Source organism: Schistocerca piceifrons, chromosome 11 (genome assembly GCF_021461385.2).
Source record: "Schistocerca piceifrons isolate TAMUIC-IGC-003096 chromosome 11, iqSchPice1.1, whole genome shotgun sequence".
Taxonomy (NCBI): Eukaryota; Metazoa; Arthropoda; class Insecta; order Orthoptera; family Acrididae; genus Schistocerca; species Schistocerca piceifrons.
Window position 1 is genome coordinate 34,388,489 of NC_060148.1, and position 25,145 is coordinate 34,413,633.

At 45.0% G+C, this 25,145-nt stretch overlaps 1 protein-coding gene across 1 annotated transcript in view; it reads left to right on the forward strand.

Moving 5' to 3' along the window:
* The window catches only part of LOC124719630, a 78,494-nt gene that overhangs the window by 5,367 nt on the left and 47,982 nt on the right, over window positions 1-25,145 (forward strand). The window contains exon 2 of the mRNA XM_047244846.1: window positions 24,274-24,496. Within this exon, the coding sequence (XP_047100802.1) occupies window positions 24,274-24,496 (223 nt within the window). The remainder of the gene's footprint in view (window positions 1-24,273; window positions 24,497-25,145) is intronic.

The following is a 25,145-nucleotide window of genomic DNA, read 5'->3' on the forward strand; positions in this document are numbered from 1 at the left end:
AGAGTGCTGACGGAATATCGTTTCAGTTATGCGACTGGATTCGTAATTTCCTGTCAGAGAGGTCGCAATTCGTAGTAACTGAAGGAAAGTTATCTAGAAAAATACAAGTGATTTCTAGCGTCCCCCAAGTTAGTGTTATCGGCCCTTTGCTGTTCCTCATCTACGTAAACGGTTTGGGAGACAGTCTGAGCAGCCGCCCTTGGTTGCTCGCAGATGATGTTTATCGACTAATGGCGAGTCAGACTGCGTGGTTCTTACAGCAGGCCGTAGTTGTGAGGGGTGGAACGGTACTTGAGAAGACCACCTGCCTGCATACAGTCATGTAGATCGCGGATCACCCAGAGAAGGGACGGCAAACATCATCATAGTTATAATAATCTATACACACACACACACACACACACACACACACACACATATATATATATATATATATATATATATATATATATATATATATATATATATATATAAAGACACACACACACACACACACACACACACATATATATATATATATATATATATATATATGTGTGTGTGTGTGTGTGTGTGTGTGTGTGTGTGTCTTTATATATATAGCGTGGATCATAATTAATGGCGTAAACGCATGTAGTTCAAAGTATACGATACTAGAAGCAGAAAAGTCTCAGTAAACATAGCGTCGTAAATGCATACCTTAAGAGCTACGAGCAATTCTTCATCTTCGGTACTGTGAAGCAGATCTCACCTACTGCAGGCTCTTTGCTTTCCACATATTGGGAAGTATGTCCAGTAACATTTGCTATAAAATGCAAACCTGTAAAGTTATAAGCAATTGTTCATTAGAAGAGTTGTGTTTCCAAGTAGCGAAGATGAGCACGTGTTCATAGCTCTTAAGGTGTGCATTTTAGAGCAAATGTTTACTGGACATCTTTTCTTGTTTTGGTCCCTACTACTACTTCCCAAAATGTGGAAAGCAAAGAGCTTGCAGTAGAAGAAATTTGCTTCATAGTATCGAAAAACTGCTCGTAGTTCTTAAGGTATCCATTATCGACCCTATGTTTCCTGAGACTTTTTTGCTTCTAGTATCGTGTACTTTCAACTCTATGCGTTTACACTATTAATCATGATACACGGCGTATAGTGTTCGTTTCGTTGTAATTCATACAAATCTACAGTATTATTCGGATCTTCATGAAATTTAGCACACTTTACCTTTAAGGGAAGAGGAAGGTCACTATCTGCATAATATTTCGTAATCTGGCTTTAAATATATGTGTATGTGGTACATACAGAGGACAGATTTTTACGAAATAACTCTCAAAGTTCTTCGCCGATTTACTTCAAATTTCTACATGATCCCCTAATGAACGTTTGGGAGGACGTAAGCTACATATATTTTTAGCAAGAGCTGGTATTGTCATTTGGAGAGCGAAACCGGTGGATAAATAATACTAACTGAGACCTGTGGCTCTTTCAGAAACTTGTATACATACCTACACAAGAGCAGTAGCGGATACAGAAAAACCTCAAAGAGCGGCGATAAAGATATCTTGAGCTACCTTTACTTTTAGCTTAATATTAAATAATCGCCGGCCGGAGTGGCCGAGCGGTTGTAAGCGCTACAGTCTGGAACCGAGCGACCTCTACGGTCGCGGGTTTGAATCCTGCCTCGGGCAATGATGTGTGTGATGTCCTTAGGTTAGTTAGGTTTAAGTAGTTCTAAGCTCTAGGGGACTGACGACGTCAGAAGTTGAGTCCCATAGTGCTCAGAGCCATTTGAACAATTAAATAATCAAGTCACACGGAAAGTTTAAGAAAGTTTCATTTAAACTGATTATACACATATACAAGAGCATGCCATCTTACGATATAAAAAGTTACAAATGTGGTTCTCTTCCTTAAATGAAGAATTGTATGCGCAAATTGATTAATTGGCATACATTATTGGGCAACTGAAAATCCATGTTGGCTGAGGCAAGTTGCACACCAAAAACCGTGGTCGGTGACTGTACGGTGTGGGATTCTGGACAGAATTATAGGCCCGTATTTCATCGAATGAAATCCTAATGTTAGGAAGTACACCACGTTACTGCAAGAAACATTGGGTCTGTTATTGGAAGAAATACTTTTAGGAGCCGGCCGGAGTGGCCGAGCGGTTAAAGGCGCTACAGTCTGGAACCGCACGACCGCTACGGTCGCAGGTTCGAATCCTGCCTCGGGCATGGATGTGTGTGATGTCCTTAGGTTAGTTGGGTTTAAGTAGTTCTAAGTTCTAGGGGACTTATGACCTCAGCAGTTGAGTCCCATAGTGCTCAGAGCCAATTACTTTTAGGAACAAGGAGCAGAATGTGGTATCGACACGTTGGGTGTCCGGCACATTTTTCGCTGCTGGCCAGAAATGAGTTGCAGAGACAATTCCGAAATAATTGGATTGGACGCGGAGGAGACGAGACGTTCTACTACACCTGAAGATATGCGAGAGAGAATTGTCAGAGCATGTGGTTCGATAAGTGCCGAAGTGAGAAGGAATACCACTCAATCCATGATAAGAAGATTGCACCACTGACTTGATACCAATGGTCATCAGTTCGAACACCTTCTGTACATGGACGTTCATGCCGCGTTTTTGACCTCCGTTGATCTTCAAAGACCTTACTGTTACACGTCATTCGATTCGTCTCTATAGCCGCTATCAGCTAATAAGTACCAAACTATAGCATCCCATTTAAGAAAACGAAGTTGTCCTTCATATCTCTGACGCGACACCACCTAGCAACAAAAAACCAACGTCATATTATGGCCACCGTTGTCCTATGCAACTTTTGTCCCACAAACTTTTCAGCTACCATCATACTTTCGGAGTTATTCTAGGTGGCAATAGTTAGTGACTCATCCTATACATTCGTATGCGACTCTCATTTTCCATTCATCTATATCTGTAATTTAATTAATTACTAAATCAACTTCTTGTATTTTGACTTACATAGCTGTCGATCTGTCTTTTATTGTACAAAACGTAAATTTTTTGGCAACTGCCATGTCCAGCTTTTATAATACTTTTCTAAAATTTTCCTCTCATGCTGTTGATGATAGCTACCTATCAGAAGCCACGCTTCATGAGTTTACTTTATGACAGTGCTACCGACTGCGAGGAACATCGCAACGAACAGTAACACGGAGCAGGTACGAAACACTTTAAATGTTCTCTTGCGAGATTATCTCTCAACCGAGATAAACATTATCGGGTGGCTCCAAGGTCGCTTCTCTCGGGCTCAGCGTTGTTTGCTTACAGAGACACTAAATTTTCTCCTGTATTTCATAGTCTAGGGCTCTTATTGCTCTTTCTTGGTGCTTTTCCTAAAGGGGACTTGAGTCGCCCTTTTATAAAATATTCTCCTATCCTTCGTAACGTAACTAGCGGGGATAATGTCTTTTGCGTGGTAGAATAATCTGACCATAAATTTTTAGGCAGCTGAATATAATTTTTTTCTGTTTTTTATTTATTTACTGTGGGTCCACTTGCTGCCATTCAGTGCTCTGACTGCTGCTTCATTTCCGGCGTGTACTCATCTGTCAGCCACACTACTACACATAAAGGCAGATCCTGTTGGATTATTGTTTTAACCGATCCGAAGACTGTTGAGTAATCAGCTATCTTATTAGCTTACTGTCAACTGTGTAAGTGTAGGTGGAAAAACACTGTAACACTGTGACTCTCTTACACGAGTAGAAAACAAGGAATGGCGGCAGTGCGTCAGGTAAATATACCTGACTAGATATTCAACGTATGCAGCTCAGAGGCGCATCACAGAAATTAAAACCACTACACTAGAGGCGTTCAACAAGTAATGCAACACACTTTTTCTCGGAAAATTTTGATTGAAAAAATGCGGAATTTTGTATGGTACATATTGGAATATTCCCGCCGATTGTCTCATGGAGCTCCGATAGGTGGTGGGGGACAATACGTAGCCTTTAAAATGGCGTCTGTAACAGAGGTGCGTTCCAAGCAGTGAGAATTTCTCATTTCTATTGGCGGAACACCAGAGCGTCGCAGATACTCATAGGCGCGGGCAGAATGTCTACGGTGACGTGGCAGTGAACGAAAGCACGGGGAGTCGTTGGGCGAGGCATCTGACGTCATCGCAACAAGGCCGCGCAAGACCTTCCGATCTGCCGCGTGCCGGCCGTCTACACTCAGCTGTGACTCCTGCAGTGTTGAAACGTGCGGACACTCTCATTCGAGATGATCGGCGGATCACACTCAGACATCTCGCTGCAGAACTGGACGTCCGTGTTGTTAGCGCTGACACACTCGTCCACCAGGTGAACTACTCAAAGGTGTGCGCCCGCTGGGTTCCTCGTCACCTAACAGAAAGAGTGTTCTAGCAGCAGTGGACACGGGAAGATCCTGAGGAATATCCCAGCAGAGGGGTCGAAACGTCGATTATTTTAGAGTAAATATGAAGCGGCATAATAGCCCAGAAGATTTTAACTTCATGCAAGGACCGTCTGTGCGCAATTGCTTGCACATTACGTGACTGATAGTTACAATTTTTTGTTGGACATCGTCACATGCTGTGAAACTTGGACTCATCACTTCGAAACGAAAACAATACGGCTGTCCATGGAGTGGCGCCACACAACCCCACTTCTGAAGAAAACACTGAAAGCCGTACGGTCAGTTGGTAAAATAATGGTGTCGGTCTTGTCGGATTCTGAAGGGGATATTCTGTTTGATCTTCTACCACGTGGTGCAAAGGTCCAATCTGAAGCGTACTGCGCTGTATTCAGCGAACTGAAGAAACGACTTCTGCATGTTTGCCATCACAAAAATGTAAACGTAATATTACATCTACGTCTACATGGATACTCTGCAGATCACATTTAAGTGCCTGGCAGAGGGTTCATCGACCAACCTTCATAATTCTCTATTATTCCAATCTCGTGTAGCGCACGAAAAGAACGAACACCTATATCTTTCCGTATGAGCTCTGATTTCCATTATTTTATCGTGGTGATCGTTCCTCCCTATGTAGGTCGGTGTCAACAAAATATTTTCGTATTCGGAGGAGAAAGTTGGTAACTGGAATTTCGTGAGAAGATTCCTCCGCAACGAAAAACGCTTTTGTTTTAATGACGTCCACCCCAAATCCTGTATAATTTCAGTGACACTCTCTCCCCTATTTCGCCATAATACATAACGTGCTGCCCTTCCTTCAAATTTTTCGATAAAGTCCGTCAATTCTATTTGGTAAGGATCTCAATGCGCAGCAGAATTCTGAAAGAGGACGGACAAGCGCAGTGTAGGCAATCTCCTTAGTAGGTCTGTTACATTTTCTAAGTGTCCTGCCAATAAAACGTAACCTTTGGTTAGCCTTCCTCCACAACATTTTCTCTGTGTTCCTTCCAATTTAAGTTGTTCGTAATTGTAATTCCAAGGTATTTAGTTGAATTTATGGTCTTTAGATTTACTGATTTACTGTGTAACCGAAGTTTACCGGATTCCTTATAGCACTCATGTGGATGGCCTCACACTTTTCGTTACTTAGAGTCAACTGCCAATAGTCACACCAATCAGATATCTTTTCTGAATCGTTTCGCAATTTCTTTTGATATTCTGATGACTTTATTAGTCGATAAACGACAGCGACATCTGCAAACAACCTAATACGGCTGCTCAGATTGTCTCCCAAATCGTTTACGTAGATAAGGAGCACCACATGGCCTATAACACTACCTTGGGGAACGCCAGAAATCGCTTCTGTTTTACTCGATGACTTTCCGTCAGTTACTACGAACTGTGACCTCTCTGACATGAAATCATGAATCCAGTTACATAACTGAGATGATATTCCATAGGCACGCAATTTCACTACAGGCCGCTTGTGTGGTACAGTGTCAAAAGCCTTTCGGAAATCCAGAAATGCGGAATCAATCTGAAATACCTTGCCAATAGCACTCAACATTTCGGGCGAGTAAAGATCTAGTTGTGTTTCACAGGAACGATCTTTTCTAAATCGATGTCGACTGTGTGTCAATAGGCTATATGTTCCAAAATCCTGCTCCATATCGACGTAAACGATATGGGCATGTAATTTAGTGGATTACTCCTACTACCTTTCTTGAATATTGGTGTGACCTATGCAACTTTCCAGTCTTTGGGTACGGACCTTTCGTCGAGAGAACGGTTGTATATTATTGTTAAGTATGAAGCTAATGCATCAGCATACTCCGAAAGGAACCTGATTGGTATACAGTCTGGACCAGAAGACTTGCTTTTGTTAAGTGATTTAAGTTGCTTCACTACTCCGAGGATATTTAGTCATGATGGCAGCTGTTCTGGATTCGAATTCTGGAATATTTACTTCGTCTTCTTTTGTGAAGGCATTTCGGAAGGCTGTGTTTAGTAACTCTGCTTTGGCAGGACTGTCTTCGATAGTATCCCCGTTGCTATCACGCAGAGCACACATTGATGGTTTCTTGCCGCTAACATACTTCACATACGACCAGAATCTCTTTGGATTTTCTGCCAGGTTTAGAGACAGTTTTGTTATGGAAACTGTTATAGGGATCTTACATTGAAGTGCGCGCCAAATTTCGAGCTTGTAAAAGATCGCCAATCGTGGTGATTTTGCGTCTGTTTGAATTTGGCATGTTTGTTTCGTTGTTTCTGCAACGGTGTTCTGACCCATTTTGTGTACCAAGGAGGATCAGCTCCGTCGTTTGTTAATTTACTTGGTATAAATCTCTCAGTTGCTGCCGATACTATTTCTTTGAATTCAAGCCACATCTGGTCTACACTTATATTATTAATTTGGAATGAGTGGATATTGTCTGTCAGGTAGGCGTCAAATCAATTTTTATCTGCTTTTTTGAATAGGTATAGTTTTCGTTTATTTTTGGAAGATTTGGGTTTTACAATATTCAGTCTCGCTACGACAACCCTGTGTTCACTAATCCGTGTATCGGTTTTGATGCTCGTTATTAACTCCGGATTATTTGCTGCTAAGAGATCAAGTGTGTTTTCACAACCGTTTAGTAACTGCTCGAAATAGTTTTCAGGGAATGCGTTTAGCACAATTTCGGATGATGTTTTATGCGTACCTCCGGAATTAAACATGTATTTTCGCCAACATACCGAGGGTAAATTAAAGGCACCACCAACTATAATCGTATGAGTCGGGTTGGTGTTTGAAATCAAACTCAAGTTTTCTTTGTACCTTTCAGCAACTGTATCATCTGAATAGGAAGGTCGGTAAAAGGATCCAGTTATTATTTTATTCCGGTTACCAACAATGACCTCCGGCCACAGTAGCTCACTGGAAGCATCTACTTCAGTTTCGCGGCAAGTTGAACTATTTCTGACAGCAACAAACACGCGACCGTTTTTATCCATGATTGTGTAAGGCCTTAGACAAGTCTACACACCCGAGATGAGCTCACAGACCATCATGGGACTGTTCTTCCTCGTGCATACTACATCACGGAACTCACATACTGCGATTGCCATCTGTTTGGCCCAATGAAGGGTAACCACTGCAGGAAGCAGTGCGTGGATGATGGGGAAATTATTGGTGCAGCAGGAGGCTGGCTCCGTCATCACCCAGTAGAGTGGTGCCATGAGGCCCTCCCAATGAGGCGGCGTAAGGGTGTTCAAAATGGTTCAAATGGCTCTGAGCACTATGGGACTCAACTGCTGTGGTCATAAGTCCCCTAGAACTTAGAACTACTTGAACCTAACTAACCTAAGGACAGCACACAACACCCAGCCATCACGAGGCAGAGAAAATCCCTGACCCCGCCGGGAATCGAACCGTAAGGGTGTCGCACTGAACCGACGTTGTGTTCAAACATAGGGTTTAGGAGCCAGAGAACTGGGGAATAGTATGGTGTCTTGGTACCCTGAATAAAACATAACTGTTGGCAGAGAGAAAGTGTTGCGTTACTTACTGAACACCCCTCATATGTCCATTATAATGATGAGGATTTTTGTTTTCCTGTATGAATGTGAGCAGACAGACCATGGTGAGGGATGTAAAGAGGGTGTCATTCAGGGAGGTGAGAGCGTGTTGGAAGGCAGGCGGGAAGTCGACGGCAAAGGCTGCAAGTCTGCAGAGCAGGCCGGACTCAAGCTCTGGAGTCGGCAGCACCCACCCCCGCTGGCCGCCGGTGTACTGAGGAGCCAAGTCTTAGGGCTCCTGCGAGCGGCAGTTCTGGTGCCACAGGTGCAGTCCAGCGTCTCTCATGAAGCCTTGAACAGACCTCTCGCCCACTGACGTACCGGTATCTCATCTCTGTCGTTCTGAAAAGTTTCCCATCGGCGCGTGCATACATCTGCCTAGCCAGCTCGAATTCTCCAAATTGCCAGTCAAATCACTGAACAATAGCTACGTTTTCGATTTGGACAACACGCTCTGTGCTCGCATTAGATACTGCTCTAGTACGAGATATTTCGGGTAACGCTGGAATTCTAACTGATAGACACCATATTATCGTGTATAGACAGCCAGTCGAAATACTCCTGTTCCGTGCGATCTGAATCCACTACGTGAGTGGGTATTAAAATTATCTGTTTAACACTGTCCTGTATTTAGTACATACTGTGTCAAAACATCTATCAACATTTAAAGCGTGTTGTCAGCCTGCCTTCATACTCCTGCAGATATTTTTCCAGTAGCACTTCGTCATATACTGATCGGCCAACACATTGTGACCACCGATCTGCTATCGATGTAACGCCGTCCAGGCGACAACAGCGCCACCTGGTGGTCAGACACATGCACAGTGCATGTAGTATGAACGAGCCTGCTGTCCACGTGTAGAATGGGGAAGGCGTGCAATCTATCTGGGTCTGACCGAGGGCAGCCTGTGATGGCCTAGAAGCCCAGCACCAGGATTTCGGAAACGGCACGTGTTGTCGGGTGTTAGAGGAGTCCTGTGGCGAGTGTCTTCAGAACGTGGCGAAACCAGAGTGGAACCACATGCAGAGGTTGGGCAGCCACCCCTCATTACAGGTGTCGGACATCGTAGGCTGGGCAGCGAACTGTGGCGGAACTAGCCTCAAACTTCCATGTTGGGTAGAAAACATATAGATACAGCAACAAGGAATATCTCAGTGGGCAGTACAGTTGAAGAGGGATGGACATCCCTAAAAAGGGCGATAACAAAGGTTAGGAAGGAAAGCACAGGTACAAATAAGGTAACTGCGAAGAAACCAAGGGTAACAGAAAAAAATATATCAATTGATCTATGAAAGAAGGAAACAGAAAAATGTTCTGGGAAACTCAGGAATACAGAAATACAAGTCGCTGAGGATCGAAATAAATAAGAAGTGCAGGGAAGCTAAGACGAAATGGCTGCATGAAAAATGTGGAAGGATCAAAGAAGAAATGATTGTTGGCAGGACTGACTCAGCATACAAGAAAGTCAAAACAATCTTCGGTGACGTTAAAAGCAAGGGTGATAACATTAAGAGTGCAACGGGAATTCCACTGTTAAAGGCAGAGGAGAGAGCGGATAGGCGGAAAGAATACAATGAAACTCTCTGTGAGGAGGAATTGTCTGATATGATAGAAGAAGAAACAGGAGTCGATTTAGAAGAGTTAGGGGACCCGGTATTAGAGTCAGAATTTAAAAGAGCTTTGGAGGACTTAAGATCAAATAAGGCAGAAGGGCTAGATAAAATCTCATCAGAATTTTTAAAAACGATGGGGGAAGTGGCAACAAAACGACTATTTACGTTGGTGTGTAGAATGTAGAGGTTGGCGATATACCATCTGACTTTCGAAAAAACATCATCCACACAATTCCGAAGACGGCAAGAGCTGACAAGAGCGAGAATTATCGCACAATCAGCTTAACAACTCATCGATCCAACTTGGTAACAAGGATAATATACAGATGAGTGGAAAAGAAAATTGAGAATGCGTTAGATGACGATCAGGTTGGCTTTAGAAAAGGTAAAGGCGCGAGAGAGGCAATTCTGAAGTTAAGGTTAATAGTGGAAGCAAGACTAAAGATAAATCAAGACACGTTCACAGGATTTGTCGACCTGGAGAAAGCGTTCGACAGTGGAAAATGGTGCAAGATGTTCGAAATTCTGAGAAAAATAGGGGTAAGCTATAGGGAGACACGGGTCATATACACTCCTGGAAATTGAAATAGGAACACCGTGAATTCATTGTCCCAGGAAGGGGAAACTTTATTGACACATTCCTGGGGTCAGATACATCACATGATCACACTGACAGAACCACAGGCACATAGACACAGGCAACAGAGCATGCACAATGTCGGCACTAGTACAGTGTATATCCACCTTTCGCAGCAATGCAGGCTGCTATTCTCCCATGGAGACGATCGTAGAGATGCTGGATGTAGTCCTGTGGAACGGCTTGCCATGCCATTTCCACCTGGCGCCTCAGTTGGACCAGCGTTCCTGCTGGACGTGCAGACCGCGTGAGACGACGCTTCATCCAGTCCCAAACATGCTCAATGGGGGACAGATCCGGAGATCTTGCTGGCCAGGGTAGTTGACTTACACCTTCTAGAGCACGTTGGGTGGCACGGGATACATGCGGACGTGCATTGTCCTGTTGGAACAGCAAGTTCCCTTGCCGGTCTAGGAATGGTAGAACGATGGGTTCGATGACGGTTTGGATGTACCGTGCACTATTCAGTGTCCCCTCGACGATCACCAGTGGTGTACGGCCAGTGTAGGAGATCGCTCCCCACACCATGATGCCGGGTGTTGGCCCTGTGTGCCTCGGTCGTATGCAGTCCTGATTGTGGCGCTCACCTGCCCGGCGCCAAACACGCATACGACCATCATTGGCACCAAGGCAGAAGCGACTCTCATCGCTGAAGACGACACGTCTCCATTCGTCCCTCCATTCACGCCTGTCGCGACACCACTGGAGGCGGGCTGCACGATGTTGGGGCGTGAGCGGAAGACGGCCTAACGGTGTGCGGGACCGTAGCCCAGCTTCATGGAGACGGTTGCGAATGGTCCTCGCCGATACCCCAGGAGCAACAGTGTCCCTAATTTGCTGGGAAGTGGCGGTGCGGTCCCCTACGGCACTGCGTAGGATCCTACGGTCTTGGCGTGCATCCGTGCGTCGCTGCGGTCCGGTCCCAGGTCGACGGGCACGTGCACCTTCCGCCGACCACTGGCGACAACATCGATGTACTGTGGAGACCTCACGCCCCACGTGTTGAGCAATTCGGCGGTACGTTCACCCGGCCTCCCGCATGCCCACTATACGCCCTCGCTCAAAGTCCGTCAACTGCACATACGGTTCACGTCCACGCTGTCGCGGCATGCTACCAGTGTTAAAGACTGCGATGGAGCTCCGTATGCCACGGCAAACTGGCTGACACTGACGGCGGCGGTGCACAAATGCTGCGCAGCTAGCGCCATTCGACGGCCAACACCGCGGTTCCTGGTGTGTCCGCTGTGCCGTGCGTGTGATCATTGCTTGTACAGCCCTCTCGCAGTGTCCGGAGCAAGTATGGTGGGTCTGACACACCGGTGTCAATGTGTTCTTTTTTCCATTTCCAGGAGTGTACAATACGTACAACAGCTAAAAGGGAATAATAAGAGTGGACGACCAAAAACGAAGGGCTCTTATTAAAAAGGGTGTAAGACAAGGATGTAGTCTTGCACCCCTACTGTTCAATCTGTACATCGAGGTATCAATGATGGAAATAAGGTTCAGGAGTGGAATTAAAATTCAAGGTGAAAGCATATCAATGATGCGATTCGCTGATGACATTGCTATACTGTGTGAATGTGAAGAAGAATTACACGATCTGCTGAATGGAATGGTCTGATGAGTACAGAGTATGGATTGAGAGTAAATCGAAGAAAGACGGAGGTAATGAGAAGTAGTAGAAATGAGAACAGTGAGAAACTTAACATCAGGATTGATGGTCACGAAGCAGACGCAGTTAAGGAATTCTGCTACCTAAGCAGTAAAATAACGAGTGGCGGATGGAGCAAGGAGAACATCAAAAGCAGACTAGTAATGGCAAAAAGGGTATCCCTGGTCAACAGAAGTCTCTTAATATCAAATATCGGCCTTAATTTGAGTAAGAAATTTCTGAGAATATACGTCTGGAGTATAGCGCTGTATGGTAGTGAAACATGGACTGTGGGAAAACAGGAACATAAGAGAATTGAAGCATTTGAGATGTGGTGCTACAGACGAATGTTGAAAATTAGGTGGACAGATAAGGTGAGGAATGAGGAACTTCTGTGCTGAATCGGAAAGGAATATGTGGGGAAAAAGTGGTAAAGAGAAGGAACAGGATGATAGGACACCTGTTAGGACATGGGGGAATGACTTCTATTGTACTAGAGGAGCTGTAGAAGACAAAAAGTGTATAGGAAGACAGCAAATAACTGAGGACATAGGTTTCAAGTGCTACTCTGAGATCAAGAAGTTAGCACAGCAGAGAAATTCGTGGCGGGCTGTATCAAACCAGTGAGAAGACTGTTAATATTTTCTAATGGGTAATCAACACATAGTTTGTACAGTAAGGCTCGTGGTAATGTTCCCTAAAGATCATTCTGTTTATGAACATAGTGAGTTTCTTTACGTCAACCAGCAAAGAATCTGAAATATGTGGGACATGCATGAACAGACTATATCTTTATATATGTGTCAACTCAAAGGCTACGACTCAGGATATCAGGTAGGGTGTTTACTTATCTTAAAATAAATTTGGGTAGTCATCAAACCAAAATTTACTAGAAAGAGTACTGTGATGGGGTATCATTCAGGCTGCAATAACGCAGCTAGGACTGAGACTAATTCGACAGATGCAGAGGTAATCATAGCGAAGTACACTACAAAATAAATACGACGCACCAAGAATTATGCGAATGGGACGGTAGATGTGATGAATATAGAAAGACAAACATGTAATTGTAGTTTAAGGAAAATTGGATGATTTATTGAAAAAAAATACTTCACAAGTTGAGCAAGTCTGTAACACGTTGATCAACCTCTGGCCTTATGCAAGCAGTTGTTTGGCTCACCTTACCACTGTCTGGGGCGCCTCCAGACACCTCTCCACTGGCCATCGGGGCTCAGTTCGAAGCAGAATTCATCAGTGAAGACGATTCTACTCCAGACACTGAGCTTTCAGACCAAAGACATGTCTACAGTCGTACCGCGCGATGGCGGGACACCAACCAGAATGTCGCCCGCCACGTGGCGCGGCACCCAGGAGTGGTCTGGGGCGACGTTTCTTTTCTCTTCGTAGCAGGAACTCTTTGGTAGCCATCTGCACCGCCTTTACTGCACAGTAGTACGTCGACGATTTCCTACGCCCACTTTTGTCGCCTTTCATGGCAGACCATCCTGGGCTTATATTTCAGCACGATAATGCTCTCCCGCAGACGGCGAGGATTTCTACTGCTCGTATTCCTGCTTGCCAAACTCTACCTTGGGCAGCAATGTCACCGGATCTCTCCCCAATAAAGAACGTAAGGAGCATTGTGGAAAGAGCCCTCCCACCGTCTCGAGGCTTTGGCGATCTAATTTGCCAGCTGAGCAGAATTTCGCACGATGTCCTTCAGCAGGTCATCCAACAGCTCTGTCAGTCAATGCTAAGCCGAATATCTGCCAGCATGAGGACCAGAGGTGTACAGCACGTTACTGACTTGCTCAATTTGTGAAGCTCTTTCTCTTGAAAAAACTATCCATTTTTTTTTCTTCGCTTGTCATCACTTGTTTGTTTATATCTGTCCACCACATCTACCGATTCGGATAATTTCTTCGTGGTGCGTCGTTTCTTCTTTGTGTTAGATTGTACTTTGAGAAATTTATGTTCGTATTGAATGTTGATTACGCAGTGGAAAATATTGATAACCTCACATGACGCAGTTATCTATAATGAAGTGCTACCCGAAAGAACCGGCACAAACGTTTAACCATATGTTGAAAATCGATATGATTTCAAACTGGCACAAAGAATGGCAACTTACATTAAATGTTCAGAAGTATAAAATCGCGCACTTCACACATAGGAATCACTCATGTCGTAGAAATATCTGGGTGTTACAAGTTGTAAACATATTGGAATGATCACATGTGCTCAGTCGTACGCCAAAACGGTGGTAAACAACGGTTAACTGGTACAGTACAGGGAACATACAACCCATACAAATATTACAAATGTGAAAGTAACTCAGTGTGTTACATTGTCATGACTAAATCGCTGAACCAATTTAGATAAAATCTGGTATGGAGATAGCTTGGACCCCGAAAGAAAACGTGGTAAACTCAGGGAAGAAGAAAAAAAATCCTGTTAAATTGTGTAGCTGTTCAGCACCTAATGTTTCTTTGCTTCTCTAACACTATCTTTTTTTTTAGTTTCTAAAATGTTTTCAATATTATCTATTTGTAGAACATCCTTTCCATCTTTTTTTAAGCTGGGTTGTTGTATTATCTTTATAAGTATTATTCACATTTTTAAATATGGTATACGTTAGTATCACGCAGACAACACTCCTGCAGATGTCGACGACTACAAGTGTTTATAGATTAAACCGTTACAGTGCTAAACCGAGGTCTGTGTGTGGTTTATGCAGTTTTAAAAATAGCTGCTACACCACCTGGTGAAGTCGTACGATTTTTACGGGGTAATATTGTGGAGACGCAATGACAAAATGCTAAGGTAGGCCCGAGACCCGTGTTTAAAACTATTACACAGGTTCATATGGTTCAAATGGCTCTGAGCACTATGAGACTTAACATCTGAGGTCATCAGTCCCCTAGACGTAGAACTACTTAAACCTAACTAACCTAACGACATCACAAACATCCATGTCCGAGGTAGGATTCGAACCCGCGACCGTAGCGGTCGCGCGGTTCCAGACTGAAGCGCCTAGAACCGCTCGGCCACACCGGCCGGCTATTACGCTGGGAAAGCTATACGAAACATACCACTAGCAGTGGAAAAATCGCTACTATCGGAGCACAAAATATGCTTTCCTTAAAAGACTCTCACTCAAAAGTGGGTTAGCAGCTACTTTCTTCTGCACCTGTAAAATTTTACTCAAAAATATAGGCATGCGAACATATTCGCTCTTTTTCTTTTTTTTTTTTTTTTGACACGCAGACTTCAACAAGTTTCACTACCTGAAACTCGCTCACATCCAGTAGTCCACCCCTGTAAACGGCTAATACTCATCCACTTGCAGATGCCCTTCCGCACCCACCCATTCAGCCCATCTCATCGCTGTTATAACTTTGTGTATCTCTGTCATTCTCTCCTGTCTCTCAGCCACACTTCCCTTCATTCTGTCCTACTACTACACCCTTCTGTCACTGTCTCTCTCTTGCTCTTTCTTATCGCTAATATACTATTTCTTCCTGCCCACTGCTTGTGTCTCTTCTTCTTTGTCATTGTCATACACTTCATTCACTCTGTCTCTGGCTCTCCACCACTCCCCCCCCCCCCCCCCCCCCGGCCTCGCCCCACCGCTCTGGGACTGTCTCCTTCACTCTTTTCAAAGAACTGTTCTGCCACTCTCAACTATGCTCCACTGGCTCTGAGCTTCTCTGTTCCCCCCACACTGCCACTGTCTCGTTTGAATTTTCTATAGCACAACCACTTTCTACCATCTTTCAGCATTTATTACTTTCCTGTCTCTTCGCAACTGCTACTCCCTTCCTTGTTAGCATAAAAGAGCGTGAGTATGTATGCATGTCTAAATCTTTAAAGATGCTGAGGAACATAGAGTGGCCAGATAGCACTCAGTTTTCAGTCAATGTCTTTTAAATAAACAGGGACATATTCGCATTTTTTCTGTCCGATATGAACATTTATCAGTTGTTTTCTTTCCTTTCCCTGCTGCAAGAGGGCATGTAACTTATATGAAAAGAAAGTTATTGGCCAATAAAATATAGATACTTTACTTACACTACGTGATCAAAAGTATCGGGCCACACCAAAACCATATGTTTTTCATATTAGGTGCATTGTGCTGCCATCTACCACCAGGTACATATCAGCGACCTCAGTAGTCATTAGACATCGAGAGAGAGCAGAATGGGGCCCTCTGCGGGACTCACGGACTTCGAACGTGGTCAAGTGATTGGGGGTCACTTGTCTCATGAATCTGTACGCGAGATTTCCACACTCTTAACGTCCCTAGGTCTACTGTGTCCGATGTGATAGTGAAGTGGAAACGTGAAGGGATACGTACAGCACAAAATCGTACAGGCCGACCTCGTCTGTTGACTGACAAAGACCGCTGACAGTTGAAGAGGCTCGTAACGTATAAGAGGCAGACATCTATCCAGACCCCTACACAGGGATTCCAAACTCCATCAGGATCCACTGCAAGTATTACGAGAGTTAGGCGGGAGGATTTCATGGTCGAGAGGCTGCTCATAAGCCACACGCTTGCTGAAAGGAGCGTAAACATTGGACGAGTGAGCAGTGGAAAAACGTTGTGTGGAGTGACGAATCACGGTACACAATGGGGCGATCCGATGGCATGGTGTGGGAATGGCGAATGCCCGGTGAACGTAATCTGCCAGCGTGTGTAGAGCCAACAGTAAAGTTCGGAGGCGGTGGTGTTATGGTGTGGTCGTGTTTTTCATGGAGGGGCCTTGCAACCCTTGTTGTTTTTCACTATCACAGCACAGGCTTACATTGATGTTTTAAGCCCCTTCTTGCTTCTGACCGATGAAAAGTAATTCGGGGATGGCGATTCCATCTTGCAACACGATCGAGCTTTGTTCATAATGCACTACCTGTGGCGGAGTAGTTACACGAGAATAACATCCCTGTAATAGACTGGTCTGCACAGAGTGCTGACCTGAATCCTATAGAACAGCTTTGGGATGTTTTGGGACGCCGACTTCGTGCCAGGCCTCACCAACCGACATGAATGCCTCTCCTCAGTGCAGAATTCCGTGAAGAATGGACTGCCATTCCCCAAGGCCCCTGATCAAACGTGTGCCTGCGAGACTGGAAGCTGTCATCAAGGCTAAGAGTGGGCCGATACCATTTTGAATTCCAACATTACCGATGGAGGGCGCGACGAACTTGTAAGTCATTTTCAACCAGGTGTAGGGATACTTTTGATCACATAGAGAATGTGAAACTCAGTTTCGCCTTCAGACCTGATTTTTAGGAGCAAATGGATTTTTCATGTGCCTTAGTATTACAACTTGAGGTTCCCAGATGGTAACGGAAACACTTCGCAGCATATTTCTTCCTGTTACGTCACTTTATGAATTATGTTTTCGCTGCAAACCGGATTGGAGGTGTGTAATGTGCGTGTACAAGTAGGATATCTTCAACCTCTGTATCTCGGAATGGATAAACTTATGAAAAAAAATTTCAAGATTGTTCGAGATCGGGATCTTTGGAATATTTCAGCCATTTGCTGTGCATAGCTGTTTTCGAATCCTCGGCCGGGTTCTAGTCAGCCGGTGCCGGCAAAAATATAGTAAAAGATCTTTTTTGTGTGGTTTCCCAAGGAACCGCTTATAAAATAACGGTGCCTCCATCAGTTTCATCAAACACATTATAGACCATATCAAATGCAAAAAGAGAGTCAACCGATTTCCTCCATTTGCCTAAGCAGGGTGAAGTGTGTACTATTCGTACTTTGATCCTGTACTGTAGGATAGTGGCACTGAGAGGATCCTTCTGCTGGGTATGCAAATGGCCTCTAGCCCAAGGTCCATCCACAACACTGGGCCCTACCTTTTTATCATCAACATAACCTCAGGTACGAGAACATTAAGGTCCTGTTTTTATACACGGAGTTTTGGAATATATACATATTTTTAAATATTATTTATTGTGCAGAATTGGTACAAAGCTGTATCACTTTTCAACATAATCTCACCCACGCTCAATGCAAGTCCTCCAGCGCTTACAAAGTGCATAAATTACTTTAGAAAATAATTCTTTTGGTAGTCCCGGCAACCACTCATGCACCGCGTGGCGTCCCTCTTCATCACAACGGAACTTCTTTCCTCCCATTGCGTCTTTGAGTGGTCCAAACATATGGAAATCACTTGGGGCAAAGTCTGGTGAGTATGGTGGATGAGGAACGCACTCAAAATGCAGGTCTGTGGTTGTTGCAACTGTTGTACGGGCAGTGTGGGGCCTTGCAGTGTCATGTTGGAAAAGGACACCTGCTGACAGCAGTCCACGTCGATTTGATTTGATTGCAGGCCGCGGATGATTTTTTAGGAGATCTTTGTATGATGTACTGGTGACAGTGGTCCGTCTAGGCATGCAATGCTCCAAAATGACGCCTTTTTCGTCCCAAAAGAGAGTCAGCATAACCTTCCCTGTTGATGGTTCTGTTCAAAACTTCTTTGGTTTTGGTGCTGAGGAATGGCGCCAATCCTAGCTCGCTCTCTTCGTTTCCGGTTGGTGGAAGTGAACCCAGGTTTCGTCCCTAGTAACGATTCTTGCAAGGAAGCCATGACCTTCTCGTTCAAAGCGCCGAAGAATTTCTTCACGAGCATCAACACGTCGTTCTCTCATTTGAGGAGTCAGCTGCCGTGGCACCCATCTTGCAGACACTTTGTGAAACTGGAGCACATCATGCACAATGTCTTGTGCTGATCCATGACTAATCTGTAAACATGCTGCAATGTCATTCAGTGTCACTCGGCGGTTTTCCTTCACTATGGCTTCGACTGCTGCAATGTTCTGTGGAGTCACAACTCGTTGTGCCTGACCTGGACGAGGAGCATCTTCCACTGACGTCACACCATTTGCCAACTTCCCACTCCATTCGTAGACCTGCTGCCGTGACAAACATGCATCACCGTACGGAACCTTCATTCATCGATGAATTACAATAGGTTTAACACCTTCACTACGCAAAAACCGAATGACAGAACGCTGCTTTCCCTGGTGCAAGTCGCAAGTGGAACGACCATCGCTATACTGATACTGTGACGGTATGTGTGCATCTGCACTATGCTGCCAAATACAGGCCATTCTGCACGCTGTTCGTAGCACGCTTACCAACTTACAGGATAACGGCGCGAAATTTCTATTTGTTATTACAAATTTAAGGTTTTCATTCGACTCACCCTCGTATTAGGTACCCGTGCTGCCACATGTACACCGATTATCAATTATTTCAAGCTATGCTTCGTAAGGGTAAGTCTGATTTAGAGTATTTTTCTAAGACAGCTCGGTCTGCGAAAGTTTCTGGAACTCAACAAGCCTCGAAGCAGTCCCAGAGCCGCCGTACCTTACATGCAGAACATCACGCGGCAGTAACAGCTGCAGAGACAGACCAGTCACTAACACGCTGCATTTTAGATCCTCAGTGTCAGAGGTCTCTTACAGCTTCAGAGACGCTTGAACACTCTGAGCGACGGCGTTATTTAAATGCGATATAAGAAACAGAGAGACTACGTACCTTTACATGTAAAATGTGAGAAGCATTTAGTAGGGCTGCATTTAATTATGAATCATTTAACTGACTACGTTAATCATCGGTTAGTCATCTTAGGGAGGATACATCAAAAATGTACACATCGTAACGCGTTGAAATCGTAGGAAGAAACGGTTGGTCTGTTTTGCTCTGGAGGCGAGATCTCACTTACATTCCTAGGAAAGCCAGAGGAACCCCTAAAAACTGCATTTTTGACGGAATGTAATGAATCGATGTGCTGTTAAAATATAATTGGGAAATACAATGCATGCTTTGAGATGACTTCATTTGCTACGGGTACGGAGGTAAAAATGCCAGGTTTTCACCTACTCCTACGATTCGAGGTCAAAATTACCGTAATTGCCTCTTCGCGTCCTCCACGCAACCATCACCATCAGTCCCTACAGACAGACATAGTGGGGAATGGGACCAATGAAGCAGCTTGTAGAGACAAATATATCCGAGGCGTGGAAAAAAGACAATGCTGCATGAACACCATCACCTAATTACCAATTTAGAAACTGCATTGGAGAAAATGCTAGGAGGAGATTACAAAGAAGTGATTCACCATATCCATGCACCGAGGGCCGAACTGTGAAGTCCATATACTGCTCCGTTACTCATCACAACATAACCACTGGTATGGGAGTACAGCTGTGTCTAACGATTAATTAGTTTATACAGGAGCTTCGCTACAAAATCGTCGTGCAACCCATCCCAGCTTACGGGCCAAATGTATGAGATGCATACCAAAAAGGACTAAGTTGGGATACCGAAGGCATGCGAAGAAAGCAAAGGAGAATATTAGACGAACATCAACAAAAGCAAAACGAGCGTTATGGAATGTAGTCGAATTAAATCAGGTGACGCTGTTCGATTAGGAAATAAGACATTTAAATTAGTAGATGAGTTTTGCTATTTGGGAGCAAAATAACTGATGATGGTCGAAGTAGGGAGGATATGAAATGCAGACTGTCAATGGCAAGACAAGCGTTTCTGAAGAAGAGAAATTTGTTAATGTCGAGTATAGATTAAGTGTCAGGAAGTCCTTTCTGAAAGTATTTGTGTGGAGTGTAGCCATGTATGCAAGAGAAAAATGGATGGTAAATAGTTTAGACAAGAACGGTATAGAAGCTTTTGAAATGTGGTGCTACAGAAGAATGCTGAAGATTAGATGGGTAGATCATGTATCGTGTGGTGTAAAAACTGTAGAGGGAGACCAACAGATGAATACAGTAAGCAGATGCAGAGGGATGTAGGTTGCAGTAGTTACTCGGAGATGAAGAGGTTTGCACAGGAGTAGCATGGAGAGCTGCATCGAACCAGTCTTCGGACTCAAGAACACAACAACAACAACAACGAAGAGAGCAATTCCAATGGCCACAGGCTTCTCTGAGTCGCGTAAGAGCATCAGGGGAACTCTGTAAAGGCCAAACTAGTCTCAGCTATTACTCGATAGCATATATAGTGTGACGGTCCAGTGAAAAAGTTTGGAATCAGAGATTAAATTAGAGCCACATACGCATTTCATTCTTCCCGTGTACAATACGCAAAGCATTGAGGAACCCCTTATGTGTAGTTCAAGGGAAAGCAGCCTGTAACAAGCATTCTATCTACATCTACGTACATACTGCCCCGGCCAACACACGGTGAATGCAGGAGGGTTCAGGCCGCCACTGCTAGTCATTTCGGTTCCACTCGCGAATTTTCTCAGCAGGTTTTCGCGAATGGATCATCGTCTACACTCCACGAGTTCCCATTTGACGTCACGAAGCATCTTAGTAGCACTCGCGTGTTTATCGAACCTACCGGTAACAAGTCCAGGAGCACTCCTCTGATTTGCCTCGACATCTTCCTACAGTTCCACTTGGCGGACGTACCACACACGCGACCAGTACTCAAGAATGGACCGCACAATTCTTCTATACGCGGCCTCCTTTGCAGAGGAGCTACACTTTCCTGTAACCGAAGTCGACCATTCGCCTTACCTGTTACCGTCCTTACGAGCTAGCTCCATTGCTCATCGCTTTGCAGCGCTACTTCTAGGAATTTCACTGATCGCTTCTTCCGTTACCATTTCTACATGGATATAGGTTCTCTCTCCCAAAATGTTAGCTAACCACACATAAAACAACGTAGATTACAAAAAGACGTTACGAAAATGAACATATAAAACACCGCCAACAGTTCCGTTTCCACAACAATGCCAAACACAAGATCTCATTTCTTTTACACTCAAGAGCCGAAGAAACTGGTACACCTGCCTAATATCGTGTAAGGCTCACGCGAGCACACAGAAGTGCCGTAAGATGACGTTGTATGGACTCGACTAATGTCTGAAGGAGTGCTGAAGGGAACTGACACCATGAATCCTGCAGGGCTGAACATAAATCCGAAAGAGTACTACGGCGTGAAGATCTCTTCTGAACAGCACGCTGCAGGGCATCCCAGACATGCTCAATAATGTTCATGTCTGCGGAGTCTGGTGGCTAGGGGAAGTGTTTTAACTCAGAAGTGTTCCTGGAGCCGCTCTGTAAAATTCTGGACGTGTGGGGTGTCGCATTGTCCTGCTGGAATTGCCCAGGGCCGTCGGAATGCACAATGGACACGAATGGGTGCGTGTGATCAGACAGGATGCTTATGTACGTGTCATCCGCCAGAGTCGTATCTAGAGGTATCAGGGGTCCCATATCACTTCAATTGCACGCGCCCCGCATTACAGAGCCTCCACCACCTTGAACAGTCCCCTACTGACAAGCAAAGGTCCGTAAATTCGTGAGGTTGTCTCCACACCCTCACACGTCCATCCGCTCGATACAATTTGAAACGAGGCTCGTCCGAGCAGACAACATGTTTCCAGTCATCAACAGTCCAGTGCAGGTGTTGACGGGCCCAGGTGAGGCGTCAAGCTTTGTATCGTGCGGTGACGAGGGTACACGAATGGGCGCTCTGCTCCGAAGGCCCATACCGATGACGTTTCGTTGAATGATTCGCACACTGACACTTGTTGATGGCCCAGAACTGAAATCTGCAGCAATTTGCAGAAGGTTGGGGCTTTTGTCACGTTGAGCTATTCTCTTCATTCGTCGTTGGTCCCATTCTTCCAGGATCATTTATCGTTCGCAGCGGTGTCGGAGATTTGACTTTTACCAGATTCCAGATATTCACGGTACACTAGTGAAATGGTCGTACGGAAAAATCTCCACTTATCGGTATCTTGGAGATGCTGTGTCCCATCGCTCGCGCGCCGACTTAACGCCACATTCAAACTCGTCTTGATTAACTGTCATTGTACCAGCAGTAACCGACCTAACAACTGCGCGAGACACTTTTTGTTTATATAGCCGACCACAGCGCCGTATTCTGCCTGTTTACATATTTCTGCATTTGAATACGCTTACCTATACCAGTTTCGCTGCCGCTTAAGTGTATGACGCTTCTCTAAGCTGAAGTGTTATGTGTCAGAGATAACAGGTATGGTACTGAACGTATCATTAGAATCGACGCTGAAGTGTTTTAACGAATGACGACATTTGAGACTGTTCTTGAAAATGCTGCAGTATTGAACAAGATTCTTGTTTAAAAAGACGAGTGATTCATGTCAAACCTCAAAAACTGCAGAAAATGTGCAAAATCAGAAAAACTGGATGAAGCAGGAGTGCTAATCCCGTAAGTTTAGCAGGAAAACTTCTATGAAGTACTGGTGGAGGTAAAGCTGTGAGGAGGGGTCGTGAGTCGTGCTTGGGTGGCTCAGTCCGGAGAGCAAAAAGTAAAGTTCCCGAGTTCGAGTCCCGGTCCGGCTTGCAGTATCATTCCTTCACAAAATTCCAAGTAGCTGGTTTGCTGTAGATCAAAGTCGTCGCTAAATTATGGATGTAGAAGCCCACATTTGGTTACTAGAATCGTAACAGCAGAAGGTACAGAAAATAACTAAATTGTACTTTCTGTGTGCATTCTCAATACAGGCAGATTATATGATTACGTTGTTAGCTGACTGATGACTATACAAGCTGTAGTACATAGAGCCTCCAGTTGTGCCATCAACAGTGGCTGTGATCTGACTGGACGTTGAGTCGAACTAAAGCTTAGATGACAGGTATAGTTACATTCTAGCCCTCTTCAACTCTGTACCAGAGCTCAATGGCTGGTGAGTTTTGACGTGCCCGTTTCTTAGCAACACGTGACAAGGTGCTTTCAACGGGTGAGAGGTCTGCAAGACGTGCCCAACACTCTCTGTATTGATGTACGTTTGGAGAGCATGGGTAACATAGAATGAGATTTTCACTCTGCAGCAGAGTGTGCTCAGATGTGAAACTTCCTGGCAGATTAAAACTGTGTGCCTGACGGAGACACGAACTCTGGACCCGAAACTTCCTGGCAGATGAAAATCGTGTGCCGGACGGAGACTCGAACTCGGGACCTTTGACTTTCGTGGGCAAGTGCTCTACCAATCGAGGACTTGCCCGCGAATCCAAAGGTCCCGAGTTCGAGTCTCCGTTCGGCACACGATTTTCATCTGCCAGGAACTTAATATTTTGCTGAAGACAGAATGATGGAGATCTCGAAGATAGAGAACACTGACCGGTCTTAACATGTCAGAAATTTAACGATTGTTGTCAAACTTGCCAGCCATTTACTGTGTAGCAAATGTCTCCGCGTACGATGACGCCAGGTGCCGGAGATATATGAGAGCGAACACTTCAACCTGGCAACCTTCGGTCTCGGTGGAGTCGAATTTTTGTGTTGCAATTTCAATGGCTGCTGGTGACCGTCTACACAGTAGTAGTCAACAAGAACCTGTCTGATCAGTCAGTGTGCCAGCCTAATGGGTACTGGAAATCGTTTCGCAGGAAATTATTATCTGTTCGAAACGTGCGAGAACCTGGAGGCGCCGTCCGTCGCGGTGCCGGCCGCCACACGGCTGGTGCCGCGCAGAGGCCACGAGGAGGACGAGGAGTGCGGCCGCGCCCTCGCGGAGGTTCGCCACCTCACGGAGGACAGCTCCAGGGAACTCACCAGGGGCCTCATCTGCGGCGTCGCTGCCGACTGCATTCGCTCTTGCTCCGTACAAGGGTACGTACGCCACTGAAAGAACCAACCCATAGTCGTACGTCTAATCCTCTTCTCCAGTTCTCATATTTGTTTTCTAAGCTACCTTTACTACCTCTATTTTCCGACACTAATATTAGTCAGTAGACGAGACGAAACTTTGGTCATCTAGGAGACATCAAGGTAACCACCTTGTGACACCGCCTGAGAAATTGATAATGACCTCTGGAGTTCATAAGACTCTTCAGGTTTGTCATATGGAGCTGAACTTCCCTTAAATTTACCAGTTGAGCAGGTGGGAAAGGGGAATGGCAAAGGGAGATGAGAGGAAAAAGAGTAGTGAAGGCATTGATGAAATAGAAGGCTGTGTAGAGCTGGAGTGGGAGCAGGAAGGGGGTGCGAGTGTGGAGCAAAAGGAATAGCAAAGGCTCGGCCAGGGGGCTTATGGGAAGGTAAGATAAACAGCAGGAGAGTTCCCTCCTGCTCAGTTAGGGAAAAGCTGGTGCTGTTAGTAAGGATCCGGATGGCCCAGGCTGTCAAGCAGTCACTGAATTGAGGTCCAATGTATTGGGCAGCGTAATCAGCAACTGGGTGTCCAGCTGCCTCTTGGTCACAGTTTGTCATGAGGACTGACAGCTTGTTTTTTGTCATGTCCCCATCATATTCCTGCGTG